General features: G+C 40.0%; 1 protein-coding gene across 4 annotated transcripts in view; it reads right to left on the reverse strand.

Moving 5' to 3' along the window:
- Positions 1-1,055: 1,055 nt before the first annotated feature.
- arhgef19 (Rho guanine nucleotide exchange factor (GEF) 19) overlaps positions 1,056-17,309 on the reverse strand; it is a 41,170-nt gene continuing 24,916 nt past the window's right edge. For all 4 annotated transcript variants that reach the window (XM_071348261.1, XM_071348260.1, XM_071348263.1 and 1 more), the window contains 15 exons: positions 14,862-15,530; positions 14,192-14,647; positions 13,855-13,996; positions 13,625-13,710; positions 13,138-13,397; positions 12,552-12,712; positions 6,231-6,383; positions 4,855-4,984; positions 4,597-4,671; positions 4,361-4,450; positions 3,924-4,087; positions 3,552-3,710; positions 3,381-3,460; positions 3,043-3,147; positions 1,056-2,793 (listed from right to left, as the gene is read on the reverse strand). In XM_071348261.1, coding sequence (XP_071204362.1) covers positions 2,636-2,793; positions 3,043-3,147; positions 3,381-3,460; positions 3,552-3,710; positions 3,924-4,087; positions 4,361-4,450; positions 4,597-4,671; positions 4,855-4,984; positions 6,231-6,383; positions 12,552-12,712; positions 13,138-13,397; positions 13,625-13,710; positions 13,855-13,996; positions 14,192-14,647; positions 14,862-15,530 — 2,888 coding nt within the window. In that variant the 3' untranslated portion in view covers positions 1,056-2,635. The remainder of the gene's footprint in view (positions 2,794-3,042; positions 3,148-3,380; positions 3,461-3,551; positions 3,711-3,923; positions 4,088-4,360; positions 4,451-4,596; positions 4,672-4,854; positions 4,985-6,230; positions 6,384-12,551; positions 12,713-13,137; positions 13,398-13,624; positions 13,711-13,854; positions 13,997-14,191; positions 14,648-14,861; positions 15,531-17,309) is intronic.

Raw genomic sequence — 17,309 nt, forward strand, 5'->3', positions numbered from 1 at the left:
TTTTTTATACCTTAAGGGGTCTTAAAATTCTAAATCAAATACTGTAATGATCCTTGGTATGACCATCTTAAAACAATTCCATAAGTTAGCTTCGTAGAACCTCCCTTACCCCAGCTTAGACAGGGTTTAGAGTCTTAACTCTCTAGAGGGTTAATAACTTCACCATGCTGAAAGGGATATTCAATGTCTGCTTTTTTTACCCATCTATCAATAGGTGGACTTCTTTGTGAGGCATTGGAAAACCTCCCATGTCTGTGTTTCAATCTGTGTTTTAAATTCACTGCTCGACTGAGGGACCTTACAGATAATTGTATGTGTGGGGTACAGAGATGAGGTAGTCATTTAAAAATCATATTAAACACTATTATTGCACACAAAGTGAGTCCATACAACTTATTTGACTTGTTAAGCAAATGTTCACTCCTGAACTTATAACAAAACAAAGTTTTGTAACAAAGTCATTGAATCCTTATTGACTCAAGACATTTCAGCTCTTCATTTTGAATGAATTTTCAAAACATTATAAAACATAATTCCACTTTGTCATTATGGGGTATTGTGTCTAGGCCAGTGACACAAAATCTCAATTTAATCCATTTTAAATTCAGGCTGTAACACAACAAAATGTGGAAAAAGTCAAGGGTGTGAATACTTTCTGAAGGCACTGTATATGTATATATTATTCAGTCTGGTCCAATGAAATTAAGAGATTCTGGTGAACATTCTTCTACTGTAGGCTACTGTCTGTAGTACTCTGCTTCACTAGTGACTGTAATAGCAATGAATAGGCTAAATAGGGAGTTGATTTTTTGTGAACTGATTGTACAATATTTTTCGTAGAATCTCTGTGAACCAAAATAGAAAATCTAGTGCTGTTCATGACCTTTTCCATATTTTCTGTTATGATTGTTCTTGAAATGTACGGACTCAATAAAAAGTTGTGTTCTTATTATGTACAATACTTATATGTACAGTACAAGTAACTCAAACTTTATGTCATGGTCACAAACATTCAGGCTTCACCTACATATTATTATATGAAACAATTTCAGCAGTGGTCATATAAAACACTGAAAAGTATGTGCATTTATTTCAGGGGTAAAACATTTAAAGTATTGTGTTCACAACCAGAAATCTCAAGTAGCGCATGTATTATTAGTCTTTTGTTATTTATATTTCTCTACTATAAGTTCTAAGATTTGTTAAAATGGTATGACATATTTTTGGCAGACCCTGGCCCTCATAAATTACAGTCATAATAGTAAATTAGCCATTACTCATTTAAACAAGTACATCTACACTATGTAAATGTACATCATTATCTCCATAGAGAATAACCAGCTATAGGAGGATAAAGAAATACACAACAGCAAACATTTAAATTAGTACTAACAACTTTTTTTTTAACTATATTTAAAAAATATTTAATGTGTCACTGGAATGGTGAACATCTGCATGTAGATGGTAGTAGTGGTTAGTCAATAATATAATGTGCTACTATCTTAATTTTTGTCTACGCGTAAACAACTCTTATTGTCAATAGGGTGTAACTAACAGTGAAAGTCAAAAGACAGGGAAGATGTACAAACACTGTAGTTCTTAATGTTTTGTTGAAAGTGATGTCTGAAATTATGTTTATTCCGATTACAGTGCTTGGGGGCAAAGAAAAATGCTTGGTTTCTGATACAGTATTCCCGTAGTTGTGTTACAGTAGTTGTACTGTATATGCAGTCATAGCAAGCATGAGTGAAAGAAAATTACTGCTATGCAGCTGGATAACCATATTTTTTAAGAATATTGCTTATGCTCGAGCTATGCCAAAAATACTGTCCTTCTAGGCACCTGCAGACTAAATAAAACTCCCACATCCAGATAATCTGAAATCTGCTGTTGTATAACTGGTGTTACCAACCCCTCCTTTACGCTACTGCTACTCTCTGTTCATCATATATGCATAGTCACTTTAACGATACCTACATGTACATACTACCTCAATAAGCCTGACTAACCGGTGTCTGTATATAGCCTTGCTACTCTTATTTTCAAATGTATTTTTACTGTTGTGTTATTTCTTTACTTACTTACTTACTTACTTACTTACTTACTTACTTACTTACTTACTTACTTACTTACTTACTTACTTACTTACTTACTTACTTACTTACTTACTTACTTACTTACTTACTTACTTACTTACTTACTTACTTACGCACGCACGCACGCACGCACGCACGCACGCACGCACGCACGCACGCACGCACGCACGCACGCACGCACGCACGCACGCACGCACGCACGCACGCACGCACGCACGCACGCACGCACGCACGCACGCACGCACGCACGCACGCACGCACGCACGCACGCACGCACGCACGCACACACACACACACACACACACACACACACACACACACACACACACACCTTTTTTTCCGCACTATTGGTTAGAGCCTGTAAGTAAGCATTTCACTGTAAGGTCTACACCTGTTGTATTCGGCGCACGTGACAAATAAACTTTGATATGATTTGATTTGCATAAAAGCTGGGTCTAATGGATACGGGTTGAGAGTTGCTGCCCTGTTTGATTGGACATTCCAAGTGTAAATGAAAAGCTGCAGGATGGAAAGGACACTTAAAAGAGCTCCTCTTCCAGTTTCTGTGTGACACACTTAATGCGGATGTTTTCTCTGAGGTTGCGGAGACGCGCACTGCGACTTGTGATCTCCTCCACGTTGGTTTTGGGGAACCAGCCCCGCTCCCCGTCTGACAGCCGAATGCCCTCCACCCAGCCTGTGGATACACAATACACAACAACCTCAGCAAACAAAAACACACCCAGTGACATTATCACTTGTGTGGTCTATTTGTGGTGGTTTAAGACTCAAACTTTGGGTTTTACACATGATAGAAAACAGCTATGAACTACTTTTAGGGTAAAGGAGAAAATGTAAAGGGTTTTTATTTTACTGAAGTTGCTGTTTAAAGTTTATACTTATGATGATAGAGTTTAATGTGAGCTTGCCAAAGGGAGTTTCTCACCGTCACTTGTAATGGTCTTGGCTTGAAGAATATCAGCCTTCTCCAATGTAAGCTCGTCATGCTCTTGGGCCTGGTAACTCTTGATGCATTGAACTTGGGAAAGATCTGAGAGGAGAAACAACCAAATGTTTATAAATTACTGAAAAGGCTGTACTTCCGTTAAAATCAATTTTCAAAATATTTTAAAACGTAATGCAATATTTTCCAAGTTACAGTAAATGAAACAACAGAAGCTCAGTGACATGACTGAAGTTGGTTTATAAGTCATTGAAATACTTATTCAGCACTGCAAGATGTGACTGCTTATGATCCAGACTATTGATAAAGCAGCTACTTACCATCATTCTCAGTGGCCTGCTCAATATCTTCCAAAGGATCAGAGGGGAACATGGCTGTGATCCATCTTTGTTTCCCACTCCTGGGAAGAAGCAAAACCCACGTAGAGGCTGTCAGTTCCTACTTTATCACTACCATTACATATCATGATAGTGGTATGTATAGCAGCTCACTCAGTATGGGCCTTGAGTAGGATCTGGTGTTTGAGTTGCCAGCCTTCACACAGCTGCAGGTGGAAGATGAAACCTGAGATGCCCTGAAGCTTCTGACTGAGGTCCTTCACCTTCAGCTGCCCGATCTTAGCGTGAACAAACACCATGAACTTCCACGTGCTGCAGACAGACCAGAGACAGGAATTTGTCAATGTATGCCATGCATCACTCAATCAACCAACATGTATGACATACAGTAACGCCATACATAGTGTTGCATAGTGTGGCAGAGCATAGCATAGCTCAGCATACTGTAGCATGGCATAACGCCATACATATAAAACACTGTTTTCTTTCTATTCTCCCTCTACATTGTACATCTTTAGTACTCACTCCTTCCTCCTGGACAGCAGAAGACAGTCATTGAACAGATGCAGGTACACAGGCCTTGTGGGCAACTTGAACTTTGACCCAGAAATACTCATGGTCTGTGTGTCCACTTCTAGCAGTTCTCCATGCTTGACCAGCCAGCGAGACTGGGAGATCAGAGGGAATATCTAAAAGGGGAGATGTATGTGATTAATGAGCATGAATGAACAGTTATTTAATTATTACTGGGGTTAGATGCATGTGGTTTCTTTACTTGCAATCTACAATGGGCAAACATTATAGGGTTAATCCATACTATGGCAATAATAAGAAATAGGATTTGTTGTTGTCCAAAACCATTGATTCCCAGCAGTGGATAGGGCAATATACTGTACATGAATATACAGTAGGTGTACTGAGAATGAATGAGGTTGTTCCTAATGAGAGATGTTTTCATCTACCTTGCCCTCAAAGTGGATCTTCTTATTGAGGTGAATGAGCTCTTCCATCCTCTTCATTGACTGCACACTGGAGTTACATTCCTTTATAATCTGTTGTGATAAGAACGGTTACTTCAATGTTTTAGGCAATATAGTCTATTAGTAAAAAGTTTAATCATTTCTCTATTATTTATTTTGTATAACGACCAAAAATGTACCAAACTTCAACTTTTGGTATATTTTGTATTTTATGCTACCTTTTTCAGCTCATTGAAGGCCTTGGTGGCTGTGTCCTCATCCCTAGAGCCTGGTGTTGTCCTCTTTAGGATATTCTATAAGATAGAAGGTAGAACATTTTGGATCTCAACTTTCACCTCAGGACACTGCAAAGCCTGCTGCTGTATATTTGCCTATTCACTGGTCAGTAACTTGATGTAAGGTAGAGTAATTGTTTTGTCCCTACAGCCAGTCATGAATAGTTTAATTCTATGGTGAACAAGGGTGCTCTATCGTACCTCCACCAGCATCTTGAGCCGTGTGATCCTCTGGAAGGGGAGTATGAGGAAGGAGGCGAGGGGAAGACGCTGGCAGATGGGGTCTTCTTCCAAACGAGCCAGGATACCTGGGAAGCGAGCATTCTCCTGTCTACAGAGACAAAAATCACTTCAAATCTAGCAATATTGTCAGAAAAAACCTTCACTGGTATGGATTGGAGATATATGTGTATATCGGTCTTATGTAGCAAATGTTTTTATTTTTTACATTGGATAAAAGTAGCGACTCAGAGCTACAAAATGGTATATCATACACTGCATTTGAGGAACAAATGGAAAGTAATTCTGCTTTAAAAGTTGATCAACTTGTAAACTCACTTTTGAGAAAATGGCCTTTGAATGTTTTGGCATCTAGTGAAGAGCTCTTCTTTGTCTACACTCATTCAGCATCGTTCACACCCTCTTAAGCTTTAGCCCCACCCATCTCGTTTCGCTATCGGAGCGAATGATTGGATAACATGAAAACAGCCTAACCAGCTCTGCTGGCAGCAATTTCATTACGCTTTTTTGCAGATGTTTACTGACACTGGCCATATTCAATGGGTGTTGTACACGCGTCACGTAACGTTAGCTAACGAGCCAGCCAGCTAATAGTAGCTAGTTAAACAACAATAAACAGTGCCAACAATGCCACAGTGCTGGGAGCTAACCAACCAGGTTCAATGTTAGCTAGCTAACATTAGGCTCTAACTAGAAAAGCAAATGTCTCTGGAATATGAATAATAATGTCAGCTAGGGAGCCAGCCAACTAACGTTAGCTAGCTAGCTAACAGTACACTTTAGCTTAAGACATATAGCTATCTAGGTAAACAATGAACCTAGCTATGTAAACAAAGTGTAAATTCAAACAACGTCACGTAACGTTAGCTAACAAGCCAGCCAGCTAACGTTAGCTAGTTAAACAACAACGAACAGTGCCAACAATGCCACAGTGCTGGGAGCTAACCAACCAGGTTCAATGTTAGCTAGCTAACAACATTAGGCTGTCATTAGCTAGCTCACAACATTTTTTAAAAGTTCAAACGGCTCTCCTGTGAAGTCTTGACTTGCAACATACACCTAGTTTCCTGATATATCTGTGGTCATGAACCCTGTTTCTGAAGAGCTACAGGGTTTCGTTCCAACCCAGCACTAGCACACTTGGTCTTGATGATTAGTTGAACCAGGTGTGTTAGTACTGGGCTGGAACAGAAACCTGCACACCGTCGATATCCATATGTATAAAGTGACAATTCGAGCATGTGTACTAGGCACTGAGCAACATAATTTGCATTATACTTACGGTCTCAAATGTGCAACAAAGCAAAATAGATTACACACAAAGTAAGACTGCTCACAACATGCGCTGGTAGGTCTGTTCCTGGTAGGCCTGGTTGGTCACGTAGGGGAGGTAGACCCTGCGCAGGGCGGGACAGTGGGCCAGGACGATGTCAGACACGTCAAAACGCAAGATGTCCTCCTCCAGCCTGTGCTCCAGGTCCTGCAGGAACCTAGAGAGAGAGGTGAAAGGAAGAGAGAGAAAGGAAGAGAGGGAGTAACAAAGAAAGTGAAAGATTCAGAGAAAATCGAGTGTGGGATCGAAACAGAGAGAGATATTGAAAGCAGTGGGGCTACGCTACCTGCCATCCATGACCTCTATACCAGGCAGTGTCAGAGGAAGGCCCCTAAAAATGGTCAAAGACTTCAGCCACCCAAGTCATAGATTGTTCTCTCTACTGCACGGCAAGCAATACCGATGCAGCAAGTCTTGAACCAACAGGACCCTGAACAGCTTCTATCCCCAAGCCATAAGACCGCTAAATAGTAAGTTAAATAGTTAACCAATAGCTACCTGGACTATCTGCATTGACCCTTTTGGCACTACCTCTTTTAACTCATCACATATGCTGCTACTTAAAAATAAATATATACTGTATATATTATTGAATATCCGAAACATACAATATACTTGCAGTGAAGCCGCTCAACAACTACATCAGACCAATCATCCAACAGACTCCCATTCAGAGTAACACACAGAAGCGTCCAGGTTCAATGCCCTGCTCAAGGGGAGCATTGACAGATCTCCCACCAGGCCAAGAAACGTGAACCCGAACCCTCCAAGATCCCCCCCAAAGTTCCCCAATAGCTGTCCTGCAACCATTCGAGACCCCTCCCACAGTCACCCCCCCCCCCCCCCCCCAAGAAGAAGAAGAAAAAAATATATACAATTAAAGAGAAGAAAAGGAAGACAGAAGAAAACAGCAAACAATGCAAAAAAATTATAAATATATATATATATAATACATTTAAAACAAAGGACATCAAAGATAACTAAAATCATAACAGCAATGCCAACTGTATATGTTTGTGTGCATGTCTGGCACTATTACATGTATGTGTGTGTTCTTGTATGCGTTTATTTGAATGAGTGTGTGTGTATATTCATGTGTACTAACACCTGCACGGCATCAGCCTCATGCAAACCGGCATTAGTTGTAAAAACACTGCCCCTCAGTCTCATTTAAACATACTTTTTATCATGTTTTATTTTGTTTGAAAAAGAGAGATACTTTGAAAAAAGTATAATTTTCAATTAAATGAAAATGAGACATGGCAATCTGCACAAAGGCAAAAAGGCTATTATAAAACAATGGATGAGCTTTTCTTAGTAATCTACTTGAGAACCATTTAGGCTTCAAGTAAAACTTTTGAACAAGTGAAGCTTTTAGAGAGGTTTAGTGCTTTTATATTTAATAATCTCAACCCACCCAATTCATATTCATTATATAGATAGGCACGTTTTATTTTGTCTGGTTTAGCGTCCCAGATAAAGCGAAATATTTTTTGCTCATATGATTTGAAAAATGAATAATCAGGAGTAGGCAGCGCCATAAGTAAGTGAGTAAACTGAGATATGACTAAGGAGTTAATCAGGGCAATTTTTCCATAAATAGACAGGCATTTACCTCTCCATGGTTGCAGGATCTTGTCTATTTTTACAAGTTTTCTATTGAAATTCATTGTGGAGAGCTTATTTATATATTTTGTGATATGAATTCCAAGTATGTCTACTTCACCATCAGCCCATTTTATAGGTAAACTGCAGTGTAATGTAAAAGTTGTATTTTTTAAAGATCCAATACATAATATTGTACACTTATCATAATTAGGTTTTAGTCCAGAGAGTACAGAAAAGTTAGCTAGATCTTCAATGAGACATTGCAGGGATCTAGCTTGCGGACTTAATATAAAACTTGAGTCATCGGGCATACATGGACACCTTTGTTTTTAAGCCTTGGATTTCAAATCCTCTAATGTTGTTATTGGATCTGATTTTAATAGCTAGCATTTCGATGGCCATAACGAATAGATATGGTGACAGAGGACACCGTTGTTTAACTCCTCTTGACAGTTCAAAACTCTCTGAGAAGTAGCCGTTATTTACTATTTTACACCTGGGGCTACTATACATAATTTTTTACCCATTTTATAAGAGAATTACCGAAATTGGAAAAATCCAGGCATTTATAAATAAAATCCAGTCTTACTTTATCAAATGCCTTTTCAAAATCCGCTATAAATACCAGGCCTGGCTTCTTAGATGTTTCATGATGTTCTATTATTTCTAGTAGTTGTCATATATTATCTCCAATGTATCGTCCATGTAAAAAACCTGTCTGATCAGGATGAACAATACCTGGTAAAACCCTTTTAATTCTGAGTGCTATGCATTTCACTAGTATTTTTGCATCACAATATTGAAGTGTAAGGGGCCTCCAGTTTTTAAAATAGACTGGGTCTTTATATTTGCCATCTGGGTCTTGTTATAATAATAGAGAAATAAGACCTTCCTGCTAAGTACATGACAGACTACCATTTCTATAGGAGTAGTTAAAACAAATCTAACAATGGAGCTTTTAGAATATCAAAAAAGGCTTGCTATACCTCTACCGGTATGCCATCAAACCCTGGGGTTTTTCCAGACTGAAAGGATTTAATAGCCTCAAAAAGTTCTTCCTCTGTAATTTGGCCTTCGCATTGATCTTTTTGTAAATTGGTTAATTTTCCATTTTTTATATTATTTGGAAAGAATTCCTTACCGTAATCTTCATTCAGTGGGAGAGGATGAGACGGAAAAGAGAACATCTGTCTAAAATAGTTAGCTGCCTTTTTAAAAATATAATTCAGAGAATCATAGATGACTCCGTCTTCAGTAACGAGTTTCTGCAAATTCTTTTTGTTAGCTTTCTGTATTGGAGATTCAGGAATAATTTTGTGCATTTTTCTCCATATTCCATCTAGTTTGCTTAATTTTTGTTCTTTTTTAAAAATTCTTGAATAAGTTCCTCAAGTTCATTTTGTATCTCTGTAGTATCGTTTTTATTGCTACTACCTGTACTATTAGTTCATGGATTTCCCTTGTTAGTCTTTTCTCTTTAGCCAGAAACTGCTTTTTTATTATTGATGAATATTGAATCGAATGACCTCTGAAGGTACATTTAAAGGTATCCCAAACAATAAAGGGATTTGCTGAACCTATATTATACTGGAAAAATTCAGTTATAAATTAATTTGTCTTAGTTAAAAATAAGTTGTCCTCCAGTAAACTTTGATTAAATTTCCAATATACCCGTCCACGTGGAAAATCTATAAGAGTTTTGTGAATGCCAATTAGATGATGATCCGATCGCATTCTGTCTCCTATTAAAACTTTTTTAACCTTTGATGCAAGAGAGAAAGAGACAAGAAAGTAGTCAAGATGACTAATTAAGTCTCCTCCACGTACGTATATCTCACTAGTTTTTAGTATCCAAATATCCACTATTTCTAATGTGTCCATAATATTTGTGATTTCCTTCAGGGCACGGTGATGATAGTTTGTAGAGTGATTCCCTTTACGGTCCAATGAGGTACTTAACACTGTGTTATAGTCTCCTACCATAATGATTTGATAATTTGTTGCCTGTAAGTTCAATAAATTGGTATAAATGTTTTTGAAGAAGTATGGATCATCCTGATTTGGACCATATAGATTAATGAGCCAAATCTCTTTTTTGTCCACTTGCATATTCAAAAGGATCCACCTTCCTTGCGAATCATTCCTGACTATTTGCACATTCAGATCGAAATTTTTGTTAATTAATATCATCACACCTTTTGAGTTCCTTTGTCCATGACAGAAAATGATTCCACCACCCCATTCCTTTTTCCACGCAACTTCATCTAAGGATGTTGTGAGTTTCCTGTAAACTGTATGTTATATTCCTTTTCTCTTAGCCACGTAAAGACTGATCTTTTTTTTTTTTTATCTGCTAAACCGTTATAATTATAACTGGCTATACTTATTTCACCCCTTACCATAACTAGACACTATTCTCAGTCTAAATTGACCATAATTAGTGCTTCTAAAGTTACTGCCATCAGAGGTATTATGACGGTCAAAACTAGAGTTTTCAAATGTCTGATATTTAGAATTCAAGAAGTAGGTTCTAGCAATATTTGTTTTATTCCCTTGCCTGTTTACCTGTGAGCCAATGTCACAGATGTTAGAAAATTGAGACAAGATATTATGTGTGTAGTAAATCTGAGTATGTTGATGTGTATGATATTGGATGTGATTTAGTGAGAGTGTGTACGATGTCTGTATAAGAGTAAGACTATAACTGTGATGTCCAAAAAATAATAACTCTGCCAATTTGCATGGTTGAGTGTCAATGTGTGTAACATGTAGTGCGTATAGCCTTGATATTCATGATGATAATTGTAATCCATATCGTATCACTGTCATAGTTGCATCATAATTACCTTTAACATCATTGAAAAACACATCCCAGCATTTCCATAGCAATTGATGTTTCACATGATCATAAAAGAGACCTTGCATTACTTTAGACCTTATATTACTCTCACTACAGTACAAATGTATTCCGTACAATATGTTATTATTCCCCAATGCCTCTATTCTGATATCTCCCCTTGCTTGCTGTAAACATATATAAACTTGCAGACAAATACATAAAAAATATAGAAAAACAATAAACACATAACATTTTAAAACAGTTATTGACAATAGAGAGAGAGAAGAGAAGAAGAACGAGAGCGAGATCAGCTGTGTGTGTGTGTGTATGTATGTATAAGTCCGTATGTGTAAGCGAGCATGTAATTGAGTACGTGTGTGTTCATATCCACTTCATAATGTTTAGATATTTTTACAGTTCCCATACCTTCTTTTTTTAGTAACCTGAATTCCCTGTAGAATTTAGTACAGCCATGGTGTTATGGAGCTGTCTCGGATAAGCTGTCCATCTATAAAGAGCTTGTCCACAATGATAAAGGCACGCTTACCCTTCTCCCGTTGTTGACTTTGTAGCGGATACAGTCTCTTACGACGTTCGTTTTTCTCCCTTGGAAATTGGTAATTGAGAACGAATTTGGTCCCTTTAAGCTCCCTTCCCCTGCTTTTGATCAGCTCCTTTTGTTGGTAGTGTTCAAATTTTGTAATGATCGGTCGAGGACCCTTGGTCTTGTCGGTCAAAGCTCCAAGTCTTTGTACTCGGTGGAAAGCCACCTTGTTTACAGTCTCTATAGGAAGTTTCAAGGCAGATTGCATGGATTCTCTGATCGCGCACTCTGGATTATTGGATGCGTCATCAGGAATCTCAGGGGAAAAAATTATTTTCACACATGCTACGACTTTGTATGTCTAGTAGCGACTCCTTCATCACCCTATTTTCCCTGAATAGACAATCCATGTTGGAATCGTGTATTTTTACCTTGGCTGTGAGTGCCTTGCTGCTACTGTTTATGTTTATGTATGCTGCTACTACTGTTTATTATCTATCCTGTTGCCAGTGTTGGAAAAAATACCCAATTGTCATACCTGAGTAAAAGTAAAGATACCTTAATAAAAAGGACTCAAGTAAAAGTGAAAGTCACCTAGTAAAACACTACTTGAGTAAAACTAAATTTTTAAAAATCTACTTAAGTATCAAAAGTAAATGTAATTGCTAAAATATACTTAAGTATCAATAGTAAAAGTATACATCATTCCTAATATTAAATCAAACAAGACGGCATGATTTTAATGTTTTTTTTTTAATTTATGGATCGCCAGGGGCACACTCCAACACTCACACATCATTTACAAACAAAGCATTTGTGTTTAGTGAGTCTGCCAGATCAGAGGCAGTAGGGATGACCAGGCATTTTCTTCTGATAATTGCATTAATTGGACAAGTTTTCTGTCCTGCTAAGCATTCAAAATGTATCAAGTACTTTTAGGTGTCAGGGAAAATGTATGGACTAAAAAGTATATTATTTTCTTTAAGTAGTACTTTAAAGTATTTTTACTTAAGTACTTTACACCACTGCCTGTTGCCTAGTCACTTTATCTCTTCCTATATGTACATATCTACCTCAATTACCTCGTACCCCTGCACATCTACTTGGTACTGGTACCCTGTATATATTATCGTTACTCATTGTGTATTTATTCCTTGTGTTATTATTTTTCTATTATTTCTCTTTTTTCCTCTCTGCATTGTTGGGAAGGGCCCATGAGTAAGCATTTCACTGTTATTCTACACCTGTTTGTGAAGAGAAACAGAAGAATAAGAAAAACCAAGACTGAAAAAACAGAGAATCTCATGACATACATTCATTTTACTATACTGTACCTCTCACTGACGTCCTTGACCTCGGGGAGCTTGGAGAAGAGCCACTGTCTGTCCTGGGTCCCCAGACACTCCCCCAGCTCCTGGGACAGCATAAAATGGTCCACTGCGATGGTCAGGCTCCGAATGTACGACGCCTCTGACGTCACCAGCTCAAACTTGGCCTGTGATGAGGAGACATTATGGGCCTTTAGGAAACAATAGGCACACCTCTCACTCACAATTAAAAACATGATACTTTATTTATCTAAATATGAAAAATTAAATACTTTATCTAAATATTAAAATCATGACGTTATCATGAGACATTATAGGGAAACAGAGTTCAAATAAATCTATGAATTTAATGTTATGATCACAAATGTTATATCAAAATATGTTATGTTAACAAAATAGGTAATTCATCCCATAGATGAAACAGATCAACTTGGCTGGCTAATTGGATATGCTAAAGTCCTGTAGTGCTGCCATAGACATGGATAGAGGCTGCAATTTCCACAAAAGATAGGACATCGGGCACACCTTCTATCCATCTCTATGAGTGCTTCCCAAATCCCAATCTGGCTTGATGTCATCCTCATGTTCTCACCTCCTGTAGTTTGCGCTCCACGTTGCTGAAGTTGTCCAGCTGACCACTGGTCCGGACATCAGGGATGTCTTGCCACAGCGAGAAGGCGGAGCCTCGTGACGAGGAGCAAAAGGAGCTGGATGGAGACAGATTAGATGGAGATGGAGTCTCCCCAGCCCCTTCCTCCCTTAGCCCCTCCTCCTCAGCACCTGGCTCCTCCCCCTGCTGCCTCAGGATTTCTCGGTTGATTGCAACATCACTGTACTCCTGGTACAGAATTGCTGAGGAGAGAGAAAGAGAGAGAGAGAGATGAGAATATTGAGTAAGAAGAGTACATAGTGGTGATTGAGAATTAAAATCAATATTGCAGAAAGTAAAAAAAATACTTTCAGATATTATGTTGTTATGTAGCATGTGGTTGAACGAGAGTGGATACCATTGATAATGGAGGTGGAGAAGGGAGGTGGAATGAACCAAATTTTTGACACAAGTGGAAAGTAAGACTCACAGCTGGGGAGAAACCGTGACAGACGATTGGATCTGCTGACTGTGGGAGGAGTGCACCAATCATCCTCCATGGATTTCTTCCTCAAACTGTGGGAAAGTAGTATTTATACTTGTTATAACAGTGTTATTCACAGTGGACAATTTTACAACCCACTTCCAGCTAAGATTTGTAGTTTCAATTTGTGAGTTTAACTTTGATATAATACACCCATTTTAGCTGTTAAAACACACTTTTTGATTGTGAATCCGGTGCTACGTCGATGTTGTTGCGTATTATTGTCAGCAGATGGCAGTTGCGGTGCAGGTCCTACTGGACTATGGGGGGCGCTGTCACTGGCACCACCTGAGCCACGATGCCTGGAAGTGGACTTATCTGGAGAGGAAGAAAGTAGATGGAGGTGGATGGAACCTAGCAAACACACAACCACTACAGAATGTTGTCTCAAGATTAAACATCCTCTTACATAGAAAACAGCTTTCCAAAATTGGTTATAGCATTTGCTGTCAAAAACCTCATGTCTAACACATCCCGCTGCAGTGGTGCTCAACGCTGAGGCAGGACACTCACAGTCAGAGCTGAAGTTGCTGGGGTTCTGCCTGTCACGGGAGGCCACGCGAGCTGACAGCGACTTGCCAAGCTTTAGTGTGAACGAGTTCTTCCTCTGGGAAAGCTGTAGCCGTGAGATCAGTTCCGAGGCTGAGAAGCGACGCCGCTCGTGTTCCGCCATACTGGAGCGGGCTAAAGAGCTTCCTCCGGTGGCCGAGGAATTCTCTACAGCCCCACAGTTCAAGACAGATGAGTGCTCTGACAACTGCAGCGGCTCTGCGGAAAAAGGTGGAGTCTTTCGGGGGTTGGGTGTCCCCCCTGTTGATGAGGGACTCGTGGCATCTACAGGGTCTCCCCCGATGTCCTCCTCCAGGAAGGAATCGAAGGGTCCGGGGAAGAGGTAGTCGCCATCCAGAATGGGGCTGACCAGAGAATCATCACTCAGGCTGTCTGGTGAGTACACTCGCATCTTACGCCCTAGGACACAACACAAAAAAGACTGAGGTGAAGACTTCTCTGCAAACTAAAGCCAGTCATATTGGATATGGCCTTGTACAAAATATTTCCGAAGTAAGATTTGAAGTGTGATTTTGATGTCCTACAGATGACAAAATGAAGGGGGAAAGAAACATTCTCCTGACGAGGACTAACAGAGAGTTGACAAAGTGGAATGGATAGATACTGTACTTACGGATTGACTTTTCCTTGAGTGAGCCCTGTGACGTCCTCCTCTGGGGTCGACAGGTGTCTGGGGTCTGCAGCTCCGGAGGCTCATGTGAGGATGGAGAGCCAGGTGGCTGAGAGTTACAGTAGTCTGTGTCCCTGTACAGGGAGGACAGAGGGAGGAACAGGGGCAGGCTGAGGGCTGTGTGGAGGGGACGAAACACCGTTGACACCACCATGGGTCTCTCACACTTCTCTTGCCCTGGAGTGTCAGTCCTCCTATCTTCCCGGATAAAAAGCTCAACGTCGCCCCCTAGCATCTGAGAGTCTGAACTCAGGTCCATATCAGTATCAGTGTCTTGATCAGGGTTACTCCTCCAGCCGCCATTTTCTGCTTCAGTCCTTGTGTGTTTGCGATGATTCAGAGGCAAAGGGGTGGAGTGCTGAGCGTCTGCAGTAGGTGATCCATGGCCGTTGTCGCTGGGGGTCACAGGCGGCTGCAGCTCCTGCTGACACACGGCGATGTGGTTGTGCTGGCACTGCCGCAGGAGAGGCCTGTCGTCCCGGGCCTCGCTCAAAGCCTGGGACTCGCCTGAGACCGGGAACCACATGCTGGGACACTCTCCTCGGCAACGGAAGGCATGGAGGTGAGGCTGGAAGTCAGGGAGAGGGGAGAATCCATACCCGGGAAGCATGACTGAGAGAACACATGGGAAATGCAGAAGAAAGGAAAAACACGTTTTTATGCTAACATAGTATCCTCTTGCCATATCTGGTAAAACAGCACCCACTGAGCATGGTTACATGCACACAATAATACAATTATTATGGATAGTCAGATTAATATAATAGTGTGTTTAAAACATTTACATGCTTTGCAAGAATAACCATTTCCCTAATAATCCTGTTTACATGGACATATTTGAAATCAGGCTACCTGATGGGACTTAAATGCAGAAAATCGGTTTTACCACAGTGACCATGTTATTTTTGCAGGGGTATCTGTGTTCGGACATATAAAGTTTGCATGTTAAACTCACTTCACGCGCGCATATAAGGGAGGCTTGCGCTACAGGTGCTGGCACATGTGCAGATCGAATTCACAGCCGTACTGCTGATTAAACTGTTTACATGTCTAATAATTTGAAAGAAAAAAGGAAACCAGGTGTTTTAATCGACGTATGCTTACTTAGATTTTGACAAGCAGAGTAAGGTGCTTACATGACTATTTCCATACTTGGCCTTGTGCCATAATCAGTTTAATATCGAATGATGTGTGCACTCAGTGTAGGCTATATTGTATTCACTAATCACTATTAAAGGAACACTTCATCATTTGGTCTCTCATTCAGGCTTTCCTCTATACGAGACATGATATGTTAAATTGAAAAACTAAGTGAGACAGCTATTAACCACTGGTGGAGACAGTTATATCCTTATATGGAAGGTGTTGCTGTTGTACATAAAGCAAACCTGCGTCGTTTTGTACCAAATGCAGTACAAAACCACTCATCCGCTAGTTAGTTTATAGTTTGTGTATGCCAAAACAAATCAGGTCCCCTTCACAAATAATTGTCATGGTTTTGTAATGTATACTGTTATCAAATAGTATGTTTCCTGAAATACTTTCAGTTTGTTCTCTCTCACACATTGTGTAACAATCTGTTGTGGGCAGTGTGAAATATGTACTGTATACTCGCTAAGGAAGATGTCTGTTCATTGGAGAAAAATGGCGGTTGAACATGGATGCATGAAACCCCCTCTCCTCTAGGTCTGGCTCTGTGCGGCTGCTGAGCCATGTCTTCCTGTTCTAATTAAAGACTGCACCACACACAGCTCTCAGCCCCCTGTACTTATCCTCTACCTACCCCCCCCGTACACACACACACACACACACACACACACACACACACACACACACACACACACACACACACACACACACACACACACACACACACACACACACACACACACACACACACACACACACACACACAACCTCCTTTATCTACAGATGGCATGCTGAGCCAGGCCAGAGCCCCACACATTCAGCCATAACCCTTCAACGTGCGCCCAAACCAAGTGAGACTACATATTCAGCCCTCGTCACCTTTCACCTGACAATATAGACCCATCTATCTCTCACAGTGTTTAATCTTTAACCTGGATGTTATGACATGATCAGCAGTCTAGAGATTCAGAGAGACCGAGAGAAGGGAGAGGGATTCTGAGAGATTGAGGGAGAGAAAAAGAGAGAGTGACCCACAAATGATTCCCCCACTGAGCCATGAAAATTAGGTCGGCACTTTACGCTAGTGTTACTTACTATAAACAAATTGGGGGGAATTCAGACTGGAGTTACATGCATGTAACTTAAGCACTTTTCTTTCTATGCGTATTCTTGCCTTGAACTTAAGCATGGGGAAATGCCAGTGCCAGCAAGGTACGGTACGCATTTGGGGAGGAGATCAAA

This window comes from Salvelinus alpinus, chromosome 17 (genome assembly GCF_045679555.1).
Source record: "Salvelinus alpinus chromosome 17, SLU_Salpinus.1, whole genome shotgun sequence".
Lineage (NCBI taxonomy): Eukaryota > Metazoa > Chordata > Actinopteri > Salmoniformes > Salmonidae > Salvelinus > Salvelinus alpinus.